Genomic DNA, 18,997 nt, shown 5'->3' with positions numbered 1-18,997 from the left:
TCATTGTAGTAGAGGCTCTTGGCAGTTCTCTCTCTAGGGGCTCGTTTGTTTTCAAAGATGAGATAAGATGAGTTGAGATTAAAATTAAAAAGTTGAATAAAATATTGTTAGAATATATTTTTTAATATTATTATTATTTTGAGATTTGAAAAAGTTGAATTTTTTATTTTATTTTATGTGGAGATTTAAAAAAGTTGTAATGATGAGGTGAGATGAAATGAGATGAGATGTTTCCTGAAAACAAACGAGACCTGTTTCTATCCAAACAACCTTTTAAGGTGACCCCTCTCTTGGTCCTTGTAACAGTATATCGACTATTCTGTATTTGAGTCTTGATATTAATTCTACAATGATGGTAGGGAGTCCCTACCTCTAACCTTTAATATCCTGAAATTAATGTATAGATAATTATTACTACTTGCCTAGAAATTATAAATAAATTCAAAACAAGTTTCTAGTTTCCACCCGTTCCTGTCCCAAGTATTATATATAGACACATGCACACATAGCAGTAGAGAAGGATATATAGTTAGGCAGAGAAGGCAAATTAACAACGTTCAGCGACAATAACATGACAACAATGGCCAAGTCTTCCTATGTTCTTCTGATCACCTTTTCCTTCTCCATCACAGCTATCATCATCTCAGCCTCCACCACCACCTTTGCAGACATCACAAGCATTGATAACCGCTTGAGCTGGGTGCCGGAGCTAAGCTGCCAAGGTTCCATCGCCGAGTGCATGGCTGCAGACGATGAACACGACATGGATACAGAGATCAACAGGCGCATCTTGGCCACCACCCAGACCATAAGCTATGGGGCTCTGCAAAGGAACACTGTGCCATGCTCTCAAAGGGGTGCATCCTACTACAACTGCCAGTCAAGTGCCGAGGCTAACCCCTACAGCCGTGGTTGCAGTGCCATCACCCGTTGCCGCAGCTAAAAGCTATTTTGTCTACTTTTTCTTTTCTAGAAATGTTGTTCATCATCTCTTAAATTTCTGATAAAATTTAAGATGCATAATAACATTGCTGTTTTCGGCCTTGTGTTGGGTGCTAGTTTGATTTCAAACAATATGTGTAACTTGAGCGTACTAAGAAGCATTGGGATTTAGTTGTAGGATCCGGTGATCTCTCTATCGTGTTTGGTGCTGTCTTTTGTTCTTTGTTATTTGTAATTGAATGGTGATTACATCTTCTTCTATTGGTTGCTGTTCTCTTCTTTTCGTCGATGATCTCAAACTTTGACCCCCTTGGAAAGTGTAATTGTCGGACCACTTGGTTCTTTCAAACTCAGATCCCAACTTCCAATCACGTAAAGAGTTTTTCTTTTTAAAGGCCTAATTGCTTTCACAACTCCACTTAATTCATCTGATTTAATCATCTCAACTTATATGATCTAATCATTATAACTTTTTCAAATTCTCACACAAAATAAAATAAACAATTCAACTTTTCAAATCTCAAAACAAAAATAATATTAAAAAAATATATTTTAACAATATTTTATTCAACTTTTAACTTTAATTTCAACTCATCTGATCATCTGCAAAAACAAACGAGGTGTTTTCCTTTATTGTCCATGAAGGGGACAAATGATTTGAGTAAAATAATAGAAGTTTTAAATTTTCCATCTGATTGCAAAGAGATCTGGAAAATCAAATACCAACTTGAAATCTTTCAGGAAACCGACAGGTTATGATCCTAAGTTCTAAGTTTCTTTGCATATAATTTTTCTAGGAGAATCCCTAATTTGTTAAGCAGGAAGATTAAGCTGAACATGCAGAATTGAACTGGTACAACAGTTTCAATCATAGAGGCTCAAGATTTCTTACAAATTTGTCAAAACAAAGTTGTGTTTGGAGGATGTCAAAATTGTGATTCTCAGGGTCTAGTACCTGGACATGCTCACAAGTAAAACATAATCAATTGTCAAAATCTTTGCAGACACTGAAAATGGTATATATCAAATTTCAATGGAATGAAATTCTTATATTTTTCCGATCCAAATACCTTTTACAATTCTAAGAGAGATAGACACAGCATGTGAACCCTACTGTATTACACGTTGCCCGTGGACAATGTGAACCCTAACATATAATGCCTTGGGATTCACATGCTGTGTCTATTTCTCCAAATTGTAGAAAGTTCTTGATTAGAAATTTATAAGAAATCTTGTTCCAAATTGAATCTAAAAAATGCCAAGTTGGGGCCAGGGTGAGGAACAAGGCCACTTGCATAGTCCACAAAAATAGATTCTAATATCAATGACTTTCCTCGTAGTATTACACAATCAAATTCAAAGGGGTAAAAAACAGCCAATGCCAGCACTGGAACAAGGGAAGGAAAACAACACAATAATTACAATAGCAAACATGGAGTACTCATTCCATATAACTGCAGTTTCTTCATTTCTCAAAACTAATTGCCGACAAAGAAAGTGGCATTAACTCGTCACTCAAATGTAAAACATGCACTTTTTTAACTCTACCCAGAACCTTCCTCTTTATTCACTTCATCTGGCTTTGGCTTGGATGGGGTCACAGGATCAGATGGAGAGCCCTCCACTCCCATCTCAGCTCTTAGGTCATTGATGCTTTGCTCCAACTCATTTATCCGGCTTCCCATATCATCAAGTGAGTAGCAGTTAAGGAAACATAAACCTCTTCCACTTTTACCAATTATGCAGAAAAAACAAATACATCTTCTCTGAGGATAATGATATGCCAAAACCATGAACAGGAGACAGTTTCTAATTCATTCTCCTAGTAAAGATTCCCGCTTGGTTTGTGCATAGAAGTGAATAACCAATTAAACTAATCACTACCAATTACTCTCAGCATCCGATCTGTTCAAATAAAATCTCAAGAATATGGATGGCCAAATATTAGAGACAAAACTACGTTCTAGGAGGACCACCTATTCTAAACATACAGCAGACTTACATTCAAATTAATTCATTCATTAGTGTTCCTGTCCTAGAGAAGTTAATTTCCATCAAAGTAACAAATGTTCAAAGGATATTCTTCGTAACAATTGACTCGGACATTTGTTGAAACCTTGATTGCTGCATACAAAACACTCATTAGTTACAGCAGGATATTTGCAGAAGATAAGCTCTATGTTGTAACGTACCATCTGTTGAAGAAGATTTTGCACCTGAAAATTTATGAAAAATATATATCAATAAAGGTTTTACAAGAAACCCCCCAAAAACTATTACCAACAGTGACAGTAGAAAATTCCTACATTCTCACACAAGCAACTCAAATATATATCTATGCCTGAATTATGATCTATCTTCGAGGAATGATAGAGTGAAGAAAGTATTAAAGGAATTTTGTGAAACTTACAAAAGCGGTCATATCTGCAGTATTTTGCTTCGGATCTTCTGCATCATGCCCATCCTGCCAAAAAGATTATAAATTCAGAGCACAATGCAACTATAACACGATGCAAAATAAATAAATAAAAATATATAGAAGGAAGAAAACATTTGCTACCGCAATGAAAACTTGGATGACCAAACATGAAAATCATAAAAATTGACAAAAGAAAATCGATTCCATGCCGAATGCAACTGATCAACTGTAAAGATTATCAAAATGGAAAAAGCAAAGCAGCAGATTCAAAATTTCCAAGTATCACCAAATATATAGAATGGTTATTAAACACGCACATACTAGTTTCCAGCCATCCAAGCCTTAACTCAATTGATTTGATATAACTCAACTGATTTGGTCCATTGCAGCCCTAATTTCTCAATCAGCAACAGCCATACCTCTACCCATAAATAAACAGACGTGCATACATCCATTACAAAACCCTACATTATATCTAAGCAAAAAACGTAAATCAATAGGTTCAAGAAGAATGGATCTACGCGGCTCGAAAAGCACATTTCGCAACACAGCGGTCTTGAAATTCTTGAAACCCCGACGGCTCCAATATGAACAGAATATGATGCAAACAATGCTCCAGCATACATACGCTTACGGAGTGGAGATTCAGCAGAAAGGAAAAAAAAAATTTACCATTTCTCTTCTCTCTCCGATTGTCCGTACAATGGCTAAAATTCGAAATCCAAAAGCGAGACCGTGAGCCAAGAGAAAATGGTCGCCAGCCTGCTTAAATCCCTTGCGTGGGGCAGTTTTGTCTTTTCAGTTTTTTTTTTTTTTTAACTTTTTTCACTATGATTGCACAAAAAAATTAAATTTATTTACAAACCGATACAGAACTAAAAAAGTAATTACATGATATAATTTTAACAATAATGTTAAATATAGTTTTACGGTATCTTTGAAAAAAAATATAGGGTATATTATTAAAAAATAATTTTTTTATGTAAATCTCAAATTTATTTATTTTTTCAAAGAGATGCACACTCTAAACTATAAATATCATTTCTCTAATTTTAATTAAAAAAATTAAATTTAAATCTTACAAATTAAATTTTACCATATAAAATTATGAATAATATATTTTACACACCGACTTATAAAAACTAAACAGATGTGATACATAGTTTCTGTTATTATGTTATAAATGACTACTAAAAATTAAGTGATGCTGTTAGTTTTTCTCAAAAAATTATTTATAAATTTTCTTATTATTTATAAATTTGTTTTTCTAGTTATTATTAATTACTTCAAATAATGAAGCAAGAATAACAAAAATCAAATCAAATATTAATTAATAATATATTTTGTTGATCGTGATGTTTGGAGAAGTGTTAGGGTATATGAATAATGTTAGATACATTTGTAGAGTATGCAAACTTTACGTAATTCTTTTGTAAGGAAATGAAGTTTATTATTAAAAAAAAAAAAAAAAATTTCTTGTGAATCTCATAATTACTAATTTTTTTCAAAAGAATTATGCGACACTTTTGTATTCTATGACTATAAATATCATTTATATATATATATAGGTTCACTTTAGGAAATATTTTCATAGGTGTCACGCAAAACATTAGCATGATATTCATTAACAGTTCATATACACGATTCATGTGAGTGTCTTTCGCTGTTTACCGATAATGTTTATATGAGTGTTCTTTCATGATCATATATTTCACCCTAACACACAATAGAAATACTTTACGCATAAAATGATTATATAAAAATAAATATATATAATAATGTAGCTTGATGTAATATATTATATTATAAAATAAACCTAACGGATCACATGAACTCACCTCACTTGTAAATTATTTTTTGTATAATATATTTATGTATATAACACTTCTCAACAAATAATATCATTCTCAATGGAAAGAAAAAAATATATATATCATTCCCAATGAATTTTCGACCACACTTTTTCTTTTTCTTTTTTTTCTTTTTTTTTTTTTTTTTTTTTTTTTTTTTTTTTTTTTTTTTTTTTTTTTTTTACGACACTTCCATTCTTAAATGACTTTTGAAGTTTGAAGTCGTGTAATTTATCAGGGAGTCCATACATTAGTGACATCTTTGTAATTCCAATGGTTTTCATCGAATGCGCTGCAAATCTTGAAATTATAAATTCAAAATTAAAATTGAAATTGAAAAAACTGATAAAATGAGATGGATAGATACTCAATATATATAATATTGTACGTACATGCATCATTCATATGATTAAGTTAAAGTAGTTCATAATTAATAATTAATGTATTCATCGAGCAATTAACCGTGAGGTGATCATCAAGCTTGAGTTAAGGCAATCATAAGGGCCACCTCTGCAACGATCCCACCATTTCGTCACCAGCAGCTTTATAATGTCATCTCTATCTATCCACGGTAACAAATAAGATCTACTGTTGTAATTAATGGAAAAAGAACAGACGTATAGAACATACAATTTAGAAGACTTTTCTGGCATTATGTTGTTCTTTTTTTCTCCTTCATTGATCCCATCATTCTCTATCATGTTCTCTTTCTTGAAGAATGAAAGAATGAAATAATTAATGATTAATGAAAAATGTCTTTTACGAGTTGAGAAGTGTTTCGTATTCTGTATAACTGTAGTAGCCACTTTATTTCTCAAGAAATGGCACTGAAAGGACGGACCATTAGGTCCGTAAGAGGATTGGTTCAGATTGAAAAAATTGACCCGACCGAATGATTCGGTCCGGACTGGACCAATAGTCTTATTGGTCGGTCTCGAGGTGTGGTTCTTTTAGACCGGACCGGACCGGATCAAGACTGACCGAATATGTATATATATATATTTAAATATTTTATATATATAATATATTATTTATATAATAATTGTATAAGTTAATTATGTAATTTTCATCCAAGAAATTACCATTGACCATATATATAATAAAATTATTTAATATTCATTAACCATATATAAAATGTTAAAGAGATTCCTTAATTTCAGTAACCATATATATACAAGGAAAAAAAATGTTCTTGGACCGAATCGGACTGATAGCTAATGGTCCAGTCCGGCAAAAATGAAGGACCGAAAATTTTTGATCCGTGACTCCCTCCGGACCAAACTAGACTAAACCAGACCAGACCAGACCAATTACACCCCCAAGGACCATAGAGAAAAAACAGACCATAAATGCTACAAGGTTCTGCCACTTCGATTTCAACTACCATTTCCAAACACAATTGAAGCAGAAAAGCAGGTAGTAACGCAACATCAGTTCTAGTAAAAACATGCCATGCATCTAAAAGGCTTATAGGAGTGCACTAGAAAACAGAAGCAATATCAAACACACTTGCAAAGGGATCATACTACTACTACAAGCAGGAATAATGATGGGATCATTTATTTAGTGCTTGCAATCTCGTGCAAAAGCGGTGGGGCTATACATAACAATCATTTTTTCAGCAGCAGCCGAAAGCTAGAAGATAATAATGACACATTCACACAAGGTGCTAATGAAATGTTCTAGGTGTGGTGTTTGTTATAATTCATGCAGAGTCTGCACCCTGTTTATGTGCGTGCGAGTGTTGGAAGAGAGAACACAGTATTAACATCATATCCAACTGAATAATATAGTTACCAGATAATAATATTATCAAATACCCTCGTGGTTCCATCTCATTTTCGATACAATATATCATGCAATGCAAAATGTATCTGACAAAAACAGGTTCTGAATCAAATTAGATGAGTATTATTCGGCAAAGTGATAAAGACAATAAGCAGATTACGCTTAATCTATACCAACTTTGTGATGCTTCAGCATAATTGAACGAAAAGAACAAAACATGCAATGCAGCTAGTAGATGGAGTAATTCTCACTTGCCCCTGGCCAGATGATCTTGTAGATAGCCCTGACGATCGGAAGAATACCCACAAGTGCAAGCTGGAGTTGATCTGAACTACTTGTTCTAACAGTAATCTGTCCACTGAGCTTGTTGTTCAGTCCTGCACGAACAGCTACCTTGTAACTCCTTCCAATTGAAATCTGTGACTGAAAATTGGCCCCCAGTGCCGTGTCACCTTTCCACTTGACTAGAGATAGACCCAATGAGGATTGGTCCTGGCCAATTGGATAATCTGCTTCTCTGAGACGCACTTCTAAATTGGCTCCATATGCTGAATCACCCTGAGATCGGACTGTACCAGTGCTACCTACCAATACCAGGCGCTTTCCAAGTGCAATCTGGTCCTCAATTTTAACTCCAGTGGACACATTCTCGCCTAAAAATGTCAAAGATACGCCTGCAGTTGTCTTGTTCTTTTTCAAGTTTTTGAATTTTGTCTCTCCTCTCACAATATAAGCAAGTTGCTTTCCAATAGTTTGGATATCAAAACCTGCCATGCTTGACCCATTCTCCCCATGCTTAGCAGAAACAGCAGAATCCACATGGAGATTGAACTCCTTCTTATCCTTTGTTATTTGGACAGTAACAGCAGCTGGAAACCGACTAGCAATGGCCAGACTTTGCTCGAGATTGACACCATCATATCCACAATCATGGTCCCAACCATGGGTATCCAATACCGGTCGTGTCACAAATTGAGAAATTGGCTCCAAGAATCGGTATCTGTAAGAGGGATTATCACCATCAAAAGAAGGTGGCAAAGCCGTGTCAGGTAACACAACAGGAACAGCAGCTGGACTTCCATTTTCACCATCATCTTCCCCATCAAAACCATAATCTTCAGCATTAACTTTCCCTTTTTTCTTCATCTCTCTCAGCCTCTTCAACTCCTCCCTCCACTGCTTCTTCTGGAGGAGTTTCACGCGGTATTCATACTCCTCAAAATATGCCTTTTTCTGCTCTTTGCTAAGCTTAGCAATTTGATATTTCCTAAGAGGCTTAAAGGGCGGTAGCTGGTCATACTCATCCTCCTCTTCCGCTTGTTCAGAATCGGACAAGTCATCCAAGTCAATATCAGAATCACCATTGTCACCACCTTGATCAGCAGACAGTTTTGGATGCGTACGAGACTGCAACAGCCAAGACAACAGGTATGGAAGTGGAGGCGACCGGGTGCGAAAGCCAAAGAGCTTTCGGTGATCAAACAGTTCTTGAGGTTTTGAAAGATTATTCACCTCAGATAGGATCTTCATGGAGTAACATAGGAGCAGTAATTGGGGCCTCCAACTTAAACCATTAGGGAGTATCTTCTGACCTTCTCTATTCTTTCGACAGGAGGGATGATTCTCAACAAGAGATACAGGAGTCATCATCAAACTCGGATTCATAAGACGCAGATCACCAACAGCTTGTCCAATGGTCTGCTGAACAACATGAGATCGCTGAGCAACATATGCATCATAACGCAGGGGGGTGCCAGATGGTCCATCTGGAGGAGCAGAGGCAGCATGAGTTAGAGTGATTATGGTAGTTCGCCAGATTGAAGAGCCAAGAGAACTAGCGATTGATCTTAATAGTGGCAGATCATTAAGATCCCTGGTTTGAGCATCCAACCGATCTACATAGAGGACAATATCGGGTGGGCATTTTTTTGTTAACTTCTTCACCGAAGATAATATTCTGCGGTTGATACCTTGTTCCAACGCAGAAGAATTCAGACCTGGTGTATCAAAAACCCTAATTTTAACTCCATCCACTGTCCCAACAATTTCTTTCACATCAGTTGTGGCAGGTCCAAATGCATTGATCAGGGTCTTATCTTCACCAAAAATAGAATTTATGGTAGCACTCTTGCCCACGCCAGATTTTCCAAGAACCAGTATGTTCAAGGAAAAGCTCAAATCATCTTTCCCCTCAGCCTCAAGCAGGAGAGATGTCCTTTTTGCCGCTTCAAGGCTAAACAGGTGACCAGATTGCCTCCCTGCAATAAGTGCCATTCGGTATAGGACCTGTGCTGCGATTGACTCTTCTGGAGAAACACCTAATCTCTGTACAAGCCTCAAGAATTTCACCCTTATCTGCTGCAAGTTCTCCAGCTTCTTTTTATCCTCTTCACTCAAGTTGTTCTCAGAGTTATCCCCCACTGTGAGGTCAGGAGTAAACAGGTTAGACCGATTTTGTCGAGGTGCAGGTTTTACAGACCGGAGAGAAGATCCCAAACCGGCAGGACGCTCAACAGAAAACAGCCTGGACCCATCTTGAGAAGTTATTGTGATACTGCCATCATCCGAGCCAGCACCTGTTGCAGCTTTCAAGAGAGCTGCTAATGCAGCAGAATCAAATAACTCCTTCCCATCGCCCTCCTCATCGGTGTCCACTTCTTCATCAGAATCTGTAACAATTTGACCATCAAGTCTCTGAGAGTGATCACGAGAACTCTCTGCACCTGAACCTCGTTCCAACTCCTCCAAGAACTGTTTGGCAGCTTCCGAACTTCCAAAGATCATTCCATCATTCTCCCCATCTGAAAAAGAACCTTCAACCTGGTCCTCCATATCTGAGTGCTGGTTTTCCTCATCTTGAGATTCTAGCTTTATTTCTCGGCTCAAAATGGAACTTAATTCCACAGATTGAATTGAATCAGTTTCACCAGAAACCCTGGCTTCATCCACTTGGGCATCTGCACCAATAACACCATTATCTAATGGTCTTTCCACTTCATCTGTATCAGGCAGAGTGACCTTGGGCACAAGTTTTATCTCCCGAGTTTCAACTCCTTCCCCTCCATCTAGTTTGTCCATGGACAGATTTTCTGCTCCAGTGGTAGCTATCTCCATTGCAAGTTCTTTCTGTTTGTCTTCTGAGTCAGCTTGCGGCTCATTTTCTCCTTCTGGCTTCTTCTCGGCATTAACGAGACTCACAGTTCCTCCCTCCTCAACATAAGTCGTTATGTCATCCTGCTTATCCTCCTCTACTATAGCAGTATTGATGTCCAAGTTCTCAACTTTCTCCACTTCTGCAACACTAGTTTTCTCTCCATAAATCCCCACTCCTGCAGCATCAATGCCAAATTTGTTTATCGGCTCAACAATTTGATCAGACTCAGTACCCACTACCAAGGACTTCAAATCAACCCGTTCTTTTGCATCACCACTAATTTGATCAAACCCATTATCCAAGGTTATGCCTCCACGAACTGGGACCTCCAACCCTCTAATATCAGCATCCTCAATTTCCTCCACGTCCCCAACAACAATTGCTCCTGCCTTTGACAAATTGACATTCAAATCTTCCACGACTGAGTCTCCTCCAGTGGTAAATTTCACACCATCTAGTTCCAACAGCTTATCATCTACTGGTTTTATGTTTACGGACTCTGATTGATCAGGCCCTACACCAAGAGTTGTACTTTCTTTGGTTGCTACAGCAGCCTCCTCAGTTTCCGTTACAACCACGGACTCTTCTCCATCCAAGCCCTCACTTTTCAGCTCTTCCACAGCCTCTCCACCCTTCAATTCACCTACGGAGCCCAAATCTTCAATCCATTTTGCATTTTCAAACACCTTATCCTCTCCACCACCCACCAAAAACTTAGAACCGCCCTTATGAGCATCAGCTATACCACTTCCAATTCCCAACTCACCCAAACTCCCATTCTCATTCAGACCCTTTTGCTCCAAAACCTCCTTCTCCAAAACCGCACCCCCAATTCCCCAATTGCCCACAGAACCCTCAACCCCAACTATCTCCGAAGCCACACCTCTTTCATCTTCCTCAACCTCCAAATCCCCAAGGTTTCCACCTCGTACAACATAATTTTCATCTTCATCATCATCGTCGTCATCCGCCGATACCTTCGCAACCGGCCGTACGCTTACACTTTTCTGCCTCGAAAATACCGAAGAACCAAACGAAGGGGCATCGGTATAATCCCCTCCACTGGCTTCCTCTAGATTTTCGAGCCCATCATCACCATTCCCAAACCCCTCATTACCATACCCACCACCGCCACCATTATCCTTGTCATTATCAACCTCTAAAGCATAGTTTTTCATTGAAACGTCAATACCATCAGAATCAAGAGAATAGGAAGTAGGGAAAGAGAAACGAGAACCTGAAGAGTTAGAGAGAAGGGACGTCCCTTCAGGAGCAGGGGCGTTGGGGTCCATGGTGGTTGAGTGTGCTTCTCTAGCTATAAGAAAACGCAAAGAGAGAAAGAGAATTCAAAAGGGTATAAAGCAGAAATAAAGAGAGAGTTTCAGGGTTTTGCTTTGATTGGTCTAGCGTAAAGATGGGGTTTTGGATAGAGTTTCAGAGATGTGGTTGTCCTTTGTGTTTGTGGGAGGAACACAGAGGGCGAGAGACTCCAGAGAGCGGCTTGGGAGATTGTGTTTGTGTGCAGTGTGAGAGATAAGGTTTAAAGAGGGAGAGAGAACGAGAACTCTCGCCCGCCCGCACGTGTGGTACGTGTGTGCGCTTCGACCTTACGGAGGAAGTCCGAAATCCTCCAATCTCCATGTTGTCTTGAGTTTTGCTATATACAGCACACCTTACGCGTGTAATTTTTTTTTTTTTTAATACAAAACCGACGCATTTCATAAATGGGTTCCCCTTCCTCTACCCAATTCCCACTCTCAGCGTACTCAGCCTCGTTGTGTGCCACCTACAATCACCAGCCACCATCATCGGCTCCCCCTCACGCCAGTCACCTTCAAGCCCCCATGCGTAGTTCCCTCTCTCAACTCGAAATGGTTCTCCTACACGGTTTCTCCCTCTCGCTACTGCTACCACCACCGTCGTCAACCTCCAGCCCTAGTGTCAATACCGATGGAATCAGTCGCATCGTATACTCCTCCCTCGCCGCATCACGTACTCCTCCCTCGCCAAGCAACTAGCATCGCGTACTCCTCCCTGGCCAAGCAACCGCATCGCGTTTAGCTTCTGTCGCCACCCAGCAATGCCCCAACCACCTCATCGGCTCCCCCTCACACCGACGACCCTCCAGCCACCTTCGAGCCTCCACGGCAGCCCCTAGGCGCAGCCCCCTCTCCTCTCTTGAAATGGATCTGACACACGGATTTAGTCACCATGCCACCACCGTAAGCCAGCCCAACTATCACCAACGAGCCCCACAACCTCCCAGCAACTCCCACATTCGAACCCAAGTCACGGCAACCCCCTCTGCCTCTCCATCGTAGCTCACAACCCGAAATGGGTCTCCCCCTCTCTCGCCACCATGCCGCCACCGTACGCAACCCCAGCCACCACCATCGAGCCACACGACCTCCCAGCAACCCTTACCATCAAACCCAAGTCACGGCAACTCCTTCCTCCCTCTCCATCGCAGCTCACATAGCCCCGATAGTTTGCCTTTGTTGGATTTCAAATTTTGGGGGGAGGGGGGGAGTTAGGGACAAGTTTGTCAATCTGCTTACGGAGAAATTGGTCAATCTGCTTAGCCATGTAAAGTGTGTTTTGGTTAATGCCAATACTTTTTCTATTGTCTTGCATACGCTTATATGGTATATTTTTCTTTGTCAGACAATATTGCCAAATTAAATTTGGTTAAAAGTTGAGATTTTGGTTAAAGTTAAAATTAATGGATAATCTACATTGGACTATCTATTTAAAATTAAAATAATAATATAATATTATATATTTTAATAATAATTTTTTATATATTTTGTAAATACACTCCATATATTAATGAATAATTTAATTTTTACTTAAAATTATTGTTTCTCAACTATTTTTTTCATCAACCTAATTATCTAATAGTAGCCATTGAGAATATTTTTAGAGTAAAATATTATTTTAAAGATGAATAGTGGCTAGCCAAATTTAGAGAAATTGATGAATTTTAGCTCAAAAGTAGAGCTTTAGAGTTTTGACTACTCCAATGCATACTACTTTTATACTACTTAGCCAAAATTTGGCTAGGCACTCCTAGTGCTCTCATATATATATATATTTTAATCTTTCAAAACCATTATTCTTTAATTATTTTTAATTAGTTTCTAGGTATCCAGTGGAAATTATTTATTTTATAGAAATATTTATTTTAATATATATAAGTGGTCGATATAAGATTTTTTTTTTTTTTTTTTTATAATAAGCCATCTTCTTATTATAATTAAAGTAATTAAAGTTTTTGTCTAAAATACTTTTCCTCCCTTCTCTCTAAAAAATCAAGAAACTCCCAATTTTCTTCTGCACAGGGATAGGGATCCCTCCTTCCTTTTTCTCTCCTCCTCCAAATTTTTTTCCTCTTTTTTTCTCTTTTCTCTCCAATATATTGAAAAATATGAAATGCATCAATGACTATATGACCTACGCCAGAGTATTTCCTTAGACAAAGATAAGCTAAAAATCAATATCATTTGATTTGATTTGACTAGCGTGTGAGACTCACAGTGATTCCAGCACTTCAAAACCGATCAATTCTTTGGGTTTATAGTTTTAAAAAATAAAATGTGTCACAACCTACACCATTCCCATCGACTGTGACTGCTCCAGTCGTTGGTGTTCATTGGGTACCTTATCCTGCCATGTTCTTCCTCGAATGAGAGCATAAAGTAGTTCTTTCAGGCCATACCAACCACAATATGTTCACATTCTCTTAAGGGCTGAATATGGGCTAAACTTATTTTTTATTTTATCATCTCTTCCTCCATGTATTAAAGTCACTATAACTGAGTTTTTGTTCAAGTCAATCTACCCTTGTTACTATATCTAACTTCATTTTAATGTATCATTAATTACTAAAAATACATAATAAATGGAGTATAAGTTAGTGGTGGGGGCCAAGTATCCGCATTCTGCAGGTGTCAAATACGGGTACTTGGCTCCCATATTATATTATGAGTAATGCTACATGTAGTTATAGAGTGTCTATATAGTCGTTTTGAAAAAGAGTGAGGTCTACTATTAAAAAATTATTATTTTTTCATGTGAGTCTCGTATTTATTTACTTTTTTCAAAATGATTACATGACGTTTACACACTCACGACTGCAACTATCATTTCTCTTATATAATATAAGAAATATTTTTTTAATAAAATCATATCGTTTTGTCTTTGATTAAATTTTAAAATAAACCTCTCATTGCGTCGCATACCTCTTTCCTCCCTATGTTTTGCCTTATCCTCTCTACACCATCACCACTCAGTCCCTCCTCATACTCTCTCAAGCGGGACGGGGTCGGGGCAAGAGGGCCTAGTAGGCTAGTATAAGGTTGGGTGAAACACCTATTTGCCACTTGAGTTATATACTTTCTTAGGGAAAGAAAAAAGAATCATGGGTTGTAAAAAGTATAGTCAAGGTATTGGATTTTGCATGGAATAATGTTATACACCATACTTTCATCCTATTTTAATCCTACTAAGTAATATGTGGTACATTCATTATTATTAAATAATAAAGAAGCATATAATAAATGATCATTTAATGATGATAAATGTGTCACATCTTACTTAGTGGAATGAAAGCGGGATTGTAATATAGTGTATAAAATTTTCTTTTTGCATTTGTTAATGTTCCACCATTAATATTGAATCTGAAAGTCCAACAACACACCACCAGAGATCCAACATGAGTCAATTTATCTAATTGATATCACACCAAACAATATAATAAACTCAAATCTATATGCTTTTAATAAAATAAGCATACAAATATTTATAAAGAGTAATTTTATATACAGCTGTGAAGTACGTAAATACAGTATAATTACTTTAAAAAATAGTACGGTCTACTATTAAAAAATTATTTTTTTCCATGTGAATCTCATATTTTATTCATTTTTTTAAAGTAATTATATAATAGTTATACAATTTACAATTATAAATATTTTTTTTCATTTATAAATATACAAATATATGATCGACTTAAAAATAGAATACATTTTTCAAAAAATCTCTCGAGCTTTTAAGAAAAAAAAACTGATATTATTTTAATTCTCTTCTCATCAAAGGGGATTGTCAGATTGACTAATACCCACTCCCACCATCCTTTCAACGACAAATTTTATTTTATATATTTAAAAAAAAAAAAACGATTGAAAGGTTGGTGACAATTGTTGGGTGTTGTTTGGTTTTTGTCACATTGTTCGGAGTGTTTGATTGTTTTGTTGCATTTTTGGAAGATAACGTTTTCAGTTTTTGTCATTTTATAGCACGTGTCACTGTTTACTCTCTCTTATTCCTCATCTCGAATGCAAGGCTAATATTTCTTGCTCCTCATCTTTAATCTCCATGATTCCGCACTTCTCTTGTGAGATATTAAAAAATCATGCATGTGTGTAGTATAAAGGAAATAATATCTTTTTTAAAAAACAAAAATAAATTTAAGAACTTTACGAAAAAAAAATATTTTTTAATTTGGCCTCTTCTTTTTTTTAAAGTACGTGACAATTGCACACTCTATAATTATATATAAAATTACCAGTTGTGTAAGGGTATTCAAATATAATTATTTTTTAAAATTTTATTGTTGAAAAAAAAAAGAATTTTATGAATTCTGAAAAAAAATATAAGGAACAAAGAAAAAATTATTGAAACCATTTTATGCTACAAGTACATGAATATATGGATAAATTATTAAATATATTAAATTATCATGTATTTATTCAATATTTGAAAACAGATTTATTAAAAAAGAAAATGTAATTTTTCATAAACTTTTAAATAAAATGTAACAATATAATGAATTTTCCTGGGAGAATTTAATTCACAAAATATCATCTCAAAGCGTGGGCTGCAGGTTTCAGCCCACTAATTGTGTTTGAACCAATCGAAACTCTTGACATAGCCCATCCACTCTCGAGAGCCCACTTGGCAAATCAGACTATTTTGCAGTTGTCTCCTGCAAAAGATGTTGGGGTTTGAAATTTATCTTAATTAAAAAACTATTGCTGGTTTCCGTTAAGGATAGATGTGAAGGAGTAATTTTATTTGGAATTTATAAATATTGTGTAATTATTTAAAAAAAAATGTAAATATATTATTAAAAATTAGTTTTTTTCGTTTAAATCTTATATTTATTTAATTTTTTAAAAATAATTATGTAATACTTGCACATTCTACGACTATAAATATCATTTCGCAATACAAAATATGTAGATAAAAAAAAATTCAGAGATTTACATTGTTTCGTACCAAGAGTAAACCTACACAAAATATGTAGCCCACAAATACAGAGATTTACTTACTTTATTTCTTGTGTAGTGTCAATCTTAGCCCATTTTTCCTCTTTTCTAGTTATCTGCCTGCTAACTTTGTCATTTCATCAATTTTATGCCTAACAACTTCATTATATTAATACTATTTTATAAAGAATAGTAAAATAGTTTGAGTTAAGATATTTTATGAATTTTGAAAAATGAGAGGAAAAAAATTGAATAAAAATGTTATAAAATTAAAATATTATTAAAATATAATTTATTATTTTTATTTTTATTTTGCGACTAAAAAAATTAAATTTTTGTGTGTTTTGTTTGAAGGTTTAGAAATGTTGTAATGATTAGATGAAAAAGTTAAAAATTTGTAATTGAAAAATATTTGTATTTGTGGTGTTTAGAAATTGAGATAAGGTTGAATGAGATGAGATGAGAGGATCTTTTAATCCCAACGGAGCCTTTGGCTGAAATGATCTCAGATGATCTTGTAATCCAAGAGTATCTCAGAGATATATGAATAGTAATGAAATAATATGTGAATAGTAATAAATAATTTGTAAATAGTAATGAAATAGCCTGAAAATATATAAGAATAATTGTGCTCCTAAACATACCCTTAAGTTTGATATCGATAAAATTTAAAAAAATATGGGTACAACATACTTATTATTGACGTATCTCTTTCATGATGGTTTGTGTTAAGGACGTATTATACCACCAACTACGCGGATGACTTGCAACAGATGAGATGGCGACACGATGCATCTAGTGGAACTCTGATGTCTAAGTTAGAGAGAAGTGTTCTCAATCAAGTATATGAATGAATGAATGACAAATACGTTACCTTTTAGGTATTATTTATAGGAGTATGAAGGTGTTAATAACGACTAACTCCAAAATTTATCTTAGATAACCCTCGAATAAATTGGTAGGATAGCTTTCCAAGTCCATCGAAGACGTTATCTATTCTCTATATTATTCACCACGTGGTCATAGGTTCAATCTCTGGGCTTGCAAATCTGACTCGATTCTTCAGGCCTCAGACTTGAGCACTCCAACACATGGGCTTATTTTTCTGAGGCTCTAAATATCCCTTTCAATTTGAATCAACTTTCCACAAGTAGTTGAGGTCAAAATCCTGCCAAAATTGAAAATTCTTTGTTCTTTGGCCTAAAAAAACTATCTAGTGTTATTACATTTGTGAATTGTCGTTGAGTTGTAGTTTTGCGAGACATGTACGGAAGGGTATGTTTACACTTTATAAATAAAAAAAATCATAGCATTAACATAGAAGATAAATTATAATTGTAATTTTAAGATGCGCAGGTTATGCACACTCGTTTAAAATAAATAAGTAAATCTTATATTCAGTTTCACTTCTTTTTTGGTCAAAATAAGTGCGCGATACTTTCAAACATGTGAAACATAACATTATTCTCTGATCGTGATTATGAGAATTTACAGATTTTCATTAATGGTAAGCTTGGATAGATGGATCTGGATTAAAGGATTTGGATTTTATCCTTTAAAATCCTAATCTCTTGTTTGAAGCATAGACTAAAGATGAGATTTCAATTTGAATGAAATCCAAGCAGGATTTTAATAGCTTACAAATTTGGATTTCTGCTTGGATTTCAAATTCAATCAGATGAAAAGGAATTTCAAATCATTATAATAAATAGGTTACAATGAATCTCAAATCCTAGTATTTTTAAAATTCATCCAAACATAAAAATTAAGACGTTTGATGTCTTTTGATTTAAAATCCAAAACTCTGAATTGCTTATCTAAACACAACCTAAGAATTTTAGAAAATCTTGACCTCTAAAACATTACAATATAGATTCGTAGATAAATAGAATTTGTCTTAGAAATAAAGAATAATTTTATTTGAATGTTTTTATACCACACACCATTTACGTGATATAATTTGATTTAAAATATAAATTTTTAGATTTAAATTTTATAAATTAAATTATATTATGTGGATGTACAAATGTGATTTTTAGAAATAATTTTTAAAAATAAAATTAAAAAAAAAAAAACGACGACGACGACAAAAAAGACGGGCAGCTTGGTCAAAAGATTGGTGTAGTGTAATTAGATCCATAGGAAAGCTGATATGCAGGTAAACATGCCAATGATTAAAATTCCAATAAAAACCCATACATAATAAAGTCCACCTGATTGCGTCCCCACTTTCTGAAGTGCACGTGACCCCCTAATCCTTAATGTTTTCGGTTGGTAATTGACAGCTAATACTTTATGGATTCTTGCAAGTTGCAAGGGAGAGAAAATTTATTTATAAATTTCTAAATAAAATTTTAACGCACAAAATGCCTAGGGCAACGGCCCTTAACGCACAAAACTTTTCCCAAACGGTATACTTGAGCGGTAACATGGAGATGGTAGAGTAGGCTTTTTCATAAAAGATAATAAATAATTTAATTTTTTTAAATCTAAATTCAAGTTTTTTAAATTATAAAATAATAATAATATTAAAAAATAATTTTGTAATAATTTTTTTTTTATTTTTCATCTAAAA

The 18,997-nt window shown here is 35.4% G+C and overlaps 3 protein-coding genes across 3 annotated transcripts; 1 reads left to right on the top strand and 2 right to left on the bottom strand.

Moving 5' to 3' along the window:
* The first annotated feature begins 531 nt into the window (after positions 1-531).
* LOC109019900 (protein RALF-like 33) lies at positions 532-1,080 on the top strand. The gene has a single exon (XM_019002279.2). It carries the CDS (start codon positions 572-574, stop codon positions 941-943), a length of 372 nt encoding a protein of 123 aa, XP_018857824.1. The 5' UTR covers positions 532-571; the 3' UTR covers positions 944-1,080.
* A 1,153-nt stretch (positions 1,081-2,233) lies between these two features.
* On the bottom strand, positions 2,234-4,107 carry LOC109019899 (heat shock factor-binding protein-like). The gene is made up of 5 exons (XM_019002278.2): positions 4,034-4,107; positions 3,353-3,406; positions 3,135-3,158; positions 3,024-3,066; positions 2,234-2,635 (listed from the first exon to the last, which is right to left on the bottom strand). The coding sequence occupies exons 1-5, from the start codon at positions 4,034-4,036 to the stop codon at positions 2,487-2,489; spliced, it is 273 nt and encodes a 90-aa protein (XP_018857823.1). The 5' UTR covers positions 4,037-4,107; the 3' UTR covers positions 2,234-2,486.
* A 2,870-nt stretch (positions 4,108-6,977) lies between these two features.
* Positions 6,978-11,671, bottom strand: LOC109019901 (translocase of chloroplast 159, chloroplastic-like). The gene has a single exon (XM_019002280.2). The coding sequence runs from the start codon at positions 11,443-11,445 to the stop codon at positions 7,228-7,230; it is 4,218 nt and encodes a 1,405-aa protein (XP_018857825.2). The 5' UTR covers positions 11,446-11,671; the 3' UTR covers positions 6,978-7,227.
* Between the last annotated feature and the right edge of the window lie 7,326 nt (positions 11,672-18,997).

The sequence above is a fragment of the Juglans regia genome, chromosome 8 (assembly GCF_001411555.2).
Source record: "Juglans regia cultivar Chandler chromosome 8, Walnut 2.0, whole genome shotgun sequence".
NCBI lineage: Eukaryota > Viridiplantae > Streptophyta > Magnoliopsida > Fagales > Juglandaceae > Juglans > Juglans regia.
Note: the sequence above shows the minus strand (reverse complement) of the source record. Positions and strands in the feature narration are given on the sequence as shown.